The 7,147-nt window shown below is 50.5% G+C and overlaps 1 protein-coding gene across 1 annotated transcript in view; it reads right to left on the bottom strand.

The window, feature by feature from the left end:
• The window catches only part of DKC1 (dyskerin pseudouridine synthase 1), a 26,250-nt gene extending 21,273 nt beyond the window's left edge, over positions 1-4,977 (bottom strand). Inside the window, exons 1-2 of the mRNA XM_025205949.1 lie at positions 4,824-4,977; positions 4,461-4,517 (exon numbers count right to left, since the gene is read on the bottom strand). Of these exons, the coding sequence (XP_025061734.1) occupies positions 4,461-4,517; positions 4,824-4,977 (211 nt within the window). The remainder of the gene's footprint in view (positions 1-4,460; positions 4,518-4,823) is intronic.
• Between the last annotated feature and the right edge of the window lie 2,170 nt (positions 4,978-7,147).

The raw sequence follows: 7,147 nt of genomic DNA, 5'->3' as shown, positions 1-7,147 counted from the left end.
TGGGAGGGATAGTGGCTCCTCCGCCCCCCGCCCGGGCCCGAGGGAGGGGGCGGGGCCTGCGGGCCCGACGTGTGGGGGAGGGGCAGCCTCCACCCGCCTCAGGTCGCGCTGCCCGGGGTGACACGTGGGGCCGCGTCCTGCTTTCGACCCCTCGTCCTTGCTCTCGCTCGTTGCCCCGGCCTTGCTCTCGCTCGTTGCCCCGGCCGGCCCCGCTTCCTACAAGCAGAGGCTGAGACTTGCGGCTGCCTGGAGGGGGGCACCGAGGGGCACGACAGCCTCCACGGCTGCTGCCCGCGTACGGGCTCATAGGGGTCCTCGGCGGGAAAGGCTGAGGGCGTACTGCACTGGCTTCGCTGACGGCAGATCCAGCGCCACTTGTGAGGCAAGGCTGAGGGAACTGCGCTTATTTAGTCTCGAGAAGAGACTGAGGGGGATTTCATGACAGCCTGCAGGGTGGCTGCCAAGGGGATGTGCTCAGTGGTGGCAGATGACACAACAAGGAGCAACAGTCTCAAGTTGTAGCAAGGGAAGTTTAGGGTAGGTTTTAGGAAAAACTCTCTCGCTGGGAGGATGGTGAAGCACTGGAACAGGCTACCCAGAGAGGTAGGTGGTGGAGTCTCCATTCTTGGAGGCTTTTAAGACCTGGATAGACAATGAGGCTGAAGTTGGTTGCTTATTCCCAGTTCTTTATTCCTGGTTTCCTGTTCCCAGGTTCTGTATTCCTTCTTCTCAGTTCCCTATTCCCGGTTCCTTTTTCAAAGCTAATCTAGACCCAATAAAAACTTGTTATTAATGAATTACACACCCTAGAGAGAGAGAATTTCATTAGCTATGCATATGTACTAATTAATATGTAAAATAATATCCCACATCAAGTACAGAGCCCTAAATGAAGGTCAGATTAGGATGGGATTATCAGACAAAATACTTCTTAAATCACCCCAAATTTCCTGTCTATGCCGCTGGGGGATTGTCCCAAAGAACCCTGACCACAGTCCTGCCTGGCCTAAAGCATGGTTTGGCCATGCCAGGCTGCCAACAGACAGCACCCCAGCCACTGTGCTAAGTATATGGATGCGAATAAGGAACTGGATTTTGGGCTGGGATTATACCCAGAAATCCTTCTTGAGCCACCCCATGCCATGCCTCTGTGGCACCTGGTTAGCTCTGTACTTGATGTGGGATATTATTTTACATATTAATTAGTACATATGCATAGCTAATGAAATTCTCTTTAGGATGTGTAATTCATTAATAACAAGTTTTTATTGGATCTACATTAGCTTTGAAAAAGGAACCGGGAATAAGGAACTGGAAATAAGGAATAGGGCACCGGGAATAAGGAACTGGGAATAAGGAACCAACTTCAGCCTCATAGTAGACAAAGCTTTGGCTGGAATTATCTAGTTGGCGATGGTCCTGGCTTTGAGCAGGGGGGTTGAACCAGATGGGACCTGCTGAGGTCCCTTTCAAACCTCATTTTCTGATTCTTTCAGGTCTAAGGAACAGTGAGGAAAGCAAAGATATTGAGGAAGCAAGCCTGTATGAGATGGGATGAGGCTAAAGTTCATAGATTCATAGATGTTAGGGTTGGAAGGGACCTCAATAGAGCATTGAGTCTGACTCCCTGCATAGGCAGGAAAGTGTGCTGGGTTCAGATGACCCCAGCTAGATGCCTATCTAACCTCCTCTTGAAGACCCCCACCTCCCTTGGGAGCCCATTCCAGATTTTGGCCGCTCTAACTGTGAAGAAGTTCTTCCTAATGTCCAGTCTAAATCTGCTCTCTGCTAGCTTATGGCCATTATTTCTTGTGACCCCCAGGGGTGCCTTGGTGAGCAGAGCCTCACCAATTCCCATCTGCACCCCCATGATGAATTTATAGGCAGCCACAAGGTTGCCTCTCAACCTTCTCTTGCGGAGGCTGAAGAGGTCCAGGTGCCCTAGTCTCTCCTCATAGGGCTTGGCCTGCAAGCCCTTAACCATATGAATGGTCCTTCTCTGGACCCTCTCCAGGTTATCCACATCCCTCTCAAAGTGTGGTGCCCAAAACTGGACACAGTATTCCAACTGCGGTTGGACCAGTGCCCGATAGAGGGGAAGTATCAACTCCTTGGTTCTGTTTGTCATGCATGTGCTGATGCATGATAAAGTGCAGTTAGCTTTGCTGATAACTTTTGTCACACTGACTACTCACGTTCATCTTGGAGTCCAATAGTCCACTAGGACTCCAAGATCTGTTTCTGTGCTACCGAGCAGGTCATTTCCTAGGCAGTAGATGTGCTGGACATTTTTCCTCCCTAGGTGCAGCACTTTGCATTTCTCCTTGTAAAATTGCATTCTATTGTTTTCTGCCCATTTATCCAACCTGTCCAGGTCTGCCTGTAGTTGTTCCCTGCCCTCCGGTGTGTCCACTTCTCCCCAGTTTTGTATCATCTGCAAACTTGGACAGAGTGCACTTCACTCCCTCGTCAAAGTCACTGATGAAGACATTGAAGAGTATTGGTCCAAGGACCGAGCCTTGCGGACCCCACTGCCCACGTCTTTCCAGGTCGATACCGACCCATCCACCACCGCTCTGGGTACCACCCTCTAGCAATTTGCCGCCCACCGGATTGTGTAATCATCCAAGTCACAGCCTCTTAATTTGTTCACCAGTATGGGGTGGGATACCATATTGAAGCCCTTCCTGAAGTCTAAGTAAACGATGTCTACCCCTACTCCTGCATCCAGGTGTTTTGTAACCTGGTCATAAAAAGAGACTAGATTAGTCAGGCATGATCTACCTGCTACGAACCTGTGCTGGTTTCCCCTCAGCATAATTTTTCCTGCCAGGCTCTCACATATATGAGCCTTAATAATCTTTTCAAAGACTTTGCCAAGTATGGAGGTGAGACTGACTGGCCTGTAGTTGCTTGGATCCTCCTTCCTCTGCTTCTTGAAAATAGGGACCACATTGGCCCTTTTCCAGTCCTCTGGGACCTGGCCCACGTGCTACAAATGCTCAAATATTCTTGCCAGTGGCTGTGCAATGACATCAGCCAGTGCCTTCAGTACCCTTGGATGGAGCTCATCCAGGCCTGCTGACTTAAATGCATCCAGTCCTTCCAAGTGACCCTGCACTATCTCAGGGTCAGTGCTTGGTAGTCTGGTGCCCTGCTGTTGTCTCTCTACGATCGCAGTGTGAGACTTGTATTGCCCCTGGTTTAGGAACACTGAAGCAAAGAACTCATTGAGGAGTTCAGCCTTGTCCCCCCCGTCTGTCACCAATTGCTCTTGTCCATTCACTAGTGGTCCTATACTGCCCTGGGCCTTCCTTTTACTCCCTATATATCTGAAAAACAATTTTTTGTTATCCTTAACTTGGGATGCCATCCTCAGCTCCATGGTAGCTTTGGCCTTTCTAACTACCTCCATACAACTGCGAGCTGAGGAGGTATACTTCTCTTTAGTAATTTCTCCCTGTTTCCACTGCTTATATGCCCCTCTTTTTGCCCTTAGGCTGCTCTGGATTTCTCTGGTCAGCCAAGGAAGCCTCTTGGCCCCTTTCCCCCTTATTGGGATTGTCTCCCTCTGTGCCCGAAGGATCACTTCCTTAAGGCATAGCCACCCTTCCTGGGCTCCCATCTTGCCAAATCTCTTACTCTTCAGTGTGTCATTGACTAAACGCCTGAGCTTGCTGAAGTCAGCCTTCCTACAGTGTAGAACTTCCACCCTACTAGTTACCTTTCCCACTCTATACCTTATGGTGAATTCTATTATTTGGTGGTGGCTGGTCCCCAGGTGACCACTGATCTGTAGGTCCCTTACCATGTCATCCCCTGTTGCCAATACCAGGTCCAGCAAGGCATTCTCCCTAGGGTACCATGCACCTCCTGCGTCAGGTGGAGGTCCTGTACACGGGATAGGAACCTGCGTGAATGGTGGGAATTTTGCTGTCTGCGTCTTTCAGCAGATGTCAGGGTAGTTTAGTCCCCCATGACTACCCCCCTAGTCTTTATGGTCTCCAAGAGCTGCCTCAGGAGTTCCAAATCTAGTACTTCTCCTTGGTGTGGGGGTCTGTAGCAGGCCCCTACCACCAAATCCCTTTCCCCTTGACCTCCATGTATCCTAACCCACAATCCTTCTACTTGCTCCTCCTCCAATTCCATTTCGATAAGGGTCGATGTATAACACTCCTTGACATAGAGCGCAACCGCTCCCCCTCTCCTCCCCACTCTATCCTTTCTGTACAGCTTATAGCCCTCAATGTGTACCGCCCAGTCGTGGGTAGCACCCCACCAGGTTTCTGTTAACCCCACTAAGTTGTGTTTTCTGCAAGCAGGAGTGCTAGTTCATCCTGCTTGTTCCCCATGCTCCTAGCATTAGTGTATAGGCACTTGAGCCCTGTGACTGGCGCCTTTGTTGCCCCCCGGCTCTGATGCCCAATGGACCCCTTATTGCTTACCTGCTTATTGCTTACCTGTGCTGTACTGCTGGACATCCCATGGATTGCAGGTTCCTGATGTTCTCCTTCTGCCTCCCCGTCCCCCATCTGAGCTAGTTTAAAGCCCAACGTAGGAGATCACCCAACCTGTTGGAGAAAAGACTTTTACCTTTTGCTGAGAGGTGAAGTCCATCGCGTCCCAGGAAGTCCCTTGCCAGGAAGTGTGGGTCATGGTCCAGGAAGCCAAATCCTGCACGATGGCACCAACTCCTGAGCCACAGGTTGACCTCTCTGATGCAGGCGCTGTGATGCCTACTGCAACCTCTGACCAAGAGGATGGATGAGAAGACCACCTGCACCCCCGTCTCCCTAAGCCTGGCCCCAGAGCCCTGTAGTCACCCATGACACGGTGAGGACTACTCCTGGCTGCGTCATTGGTTCCCACATGGATGAGGACCATGGGATAGTAGTCCGAGGGCTGGATCAGGTCAGGAATCTTTGTCGTGACATCCTGGATCTTGGCCCCTGGCAGGCAACACACCTCATGTGCCATGGTTCCTTACTCCCAGTTTGAAACAACTCCAGCCTCACTGAGATGGGTAGGGGCTATATGGTTTCTCTGCTAGAAAATGTCCTCTCAGAACAGTAACCAGCAGCTTTGTCTTCTCAGGACAGCAGAGGTGTTTCTAGCACCTTCAGATTTGCTGTATGAGCATAACGCATGATGCCAGAAATTTGGGGGAGGGTGAAAAGCAAATAGGAAAGTGCATGTAAAATGGTAAATAATTTTTCAAGATTTGGACATCAGTGCAGGCTTTGGTTTGGACAAAGGAACTCTTTAAGTGTCTATTTCCCATGTTCAGGCCACACACGACTGCATGCACTCCCCTGCCCCACAAGCTCCCTCCACCCACCCACACTCTCTCTTTTCTCCACCCCCCCCGCACACTCTCTCTTTTCTCCACCCCCCCAGCAGATCCAAGATTTGCAAAAGGGCAGCAGCAAGCAGCACTGCAGGGGTGTTGCACCCCAGCCTCCTCCCCCACCCCCAACTACTGGCAAGTCCTGGACACTTCTCACCCCTTTTTGCTGTGCTGGGTGTGTCACTACATTCCTCCTCACAGATACTCTGTGAGACCTGAGAAGGAATGCCTTGCATTCAAAAGCTTGTCTATATCACAACTACATAATTGGTCCAATAAGATATCACCCTAAGAAATCCTGGCCTCTCTGATCCCAGAAGCAAATCAGTCTGAATCAATGTGAGCAATACAGACTGAGGGACAGTTTCAATTCCAGTAATCACACCCAACGCTAATAAGGCAACCCCAGGAAAGAACAGTGGTAACAGGTGATAACTCAGTTTCCCTGTTCCCTACTCAATTGGCCAAAAGATCATTATCTAAGAAAAATAGGCCAAAAAAAAAAAAAAAAAAGAAGGAATACAGAAAATTGAGCTGGAACCCCCACACAAAGGCATATGTTTGGGAGTCTGGAACTTGCTTCGAAACACAAAAAAGATGGATTCTAAGGGGTCTGAATCCTCACCACCCCAGAGGAAGTATGTCTATGTATTTCCTGCTGTGTGGCTGCCCTGGTTAGAAACAAGGGCTGGGATCATAATACCCCAGCCAGATACGTATCCAACCTCCTCTTGAAGGCCCCCAAGGTAGGGGAGAGCACCACCTCCCTTGGGAGCCCATTCCAGAGCCTGGCAGCCCTAACCATCAAGTAATGCCTCCTGATATCAAGCCTGAACCTGCTCTCAATCAATTTGTTGTCATTATTCCTAGTAACCCAGTGTGGTGCCTGTGGGAACAGAGCCTCACCTATTTTCCGCTAGTCCTCTTGTAGAGTCTGAATAGATTCAGGCCATTTAGTCTATCTTCGTAGGGCCTGGCCTGCTACCCCCTGACCATGCGAGTGGCCCACCCCTGGACCCTCCCAATGCTAGCCACATCCCTCTTGAAGTGCAGCGCCCAGAACTGGATGCACTACTCCGACTGTGGCCTGGCCAGCACCGCATAGAGGGGAAGGATCACCTCCCTGGACCTGCTTGTGATGCATCTGTAGATGCACAAGGTGCAGTTTAGCCTTACTGTCCGCTACCTAGCATTGGTGGCTCATGTCCATTCTGGAGTCAACAATGACTCCAAAATCCCTTTCAGCCACTGGGTTGTTGAGAAGGGTGTTCCCCAGCCTATGGGAATGTTGCAGATTCCTTCTCCCTAGATGCAGCACCTTGCACTTGTCTGCATTGAATTCCATCCTATTCTCATCCACCCATCTCTGTAACTTGTCTAGATCTAGTTGGAATCTGTCCCTCCCCTCCAGTGTGCCCACTTCTCCCCACATCTTTGTGTCATCAGCAAATTTGAACAGTGTGCTTTCCATGCCCACCTCCAAGTCGCTGATAAAGATGTTGAATAGCACAGGTCCGAGGACCAAGCCCTGGGAAACTCCACTGCCCACATCCCTCCAGGTCAAAAACGACCCGTTCACTACCACTCCCTGGGTGTGACCATCGAGCCAATTTGCCACCCATCTGACTGTGTAGGCATCAGTGCTGCAGTCACCTAGTTTTTTTATGAGCATGGGGTGAGAAACAGCAAAGGCCTTCTTGAACTCCAGGTAGACGACATCCACCTCAACGCCCGCACCCAAGGACTTTGGAGGATGAGCTCCATCTGAGGGTACTGAAGGCACTGGCCGACATCATTGCC

Source organism: Alligator sinensis, unplaced genomic scaffold, assembly GCF_000455745.1.
Source record: "Alligator sinensis unplaced genomic scaffold, ASM45574v1 scaffold619_1, whole genome shotgun sequence".
Taxonomy (NCBI): domain Eukaryota; kingdom Metazoa; phylum Chordata; order Crocodylia; family Alligatoridae; genus Alligator; species Alligator sinensis.
Note: the sequence above shows the minus strand (reverse complement) of the source record. Positions and strands in the feature narration are given on the sequence as shown.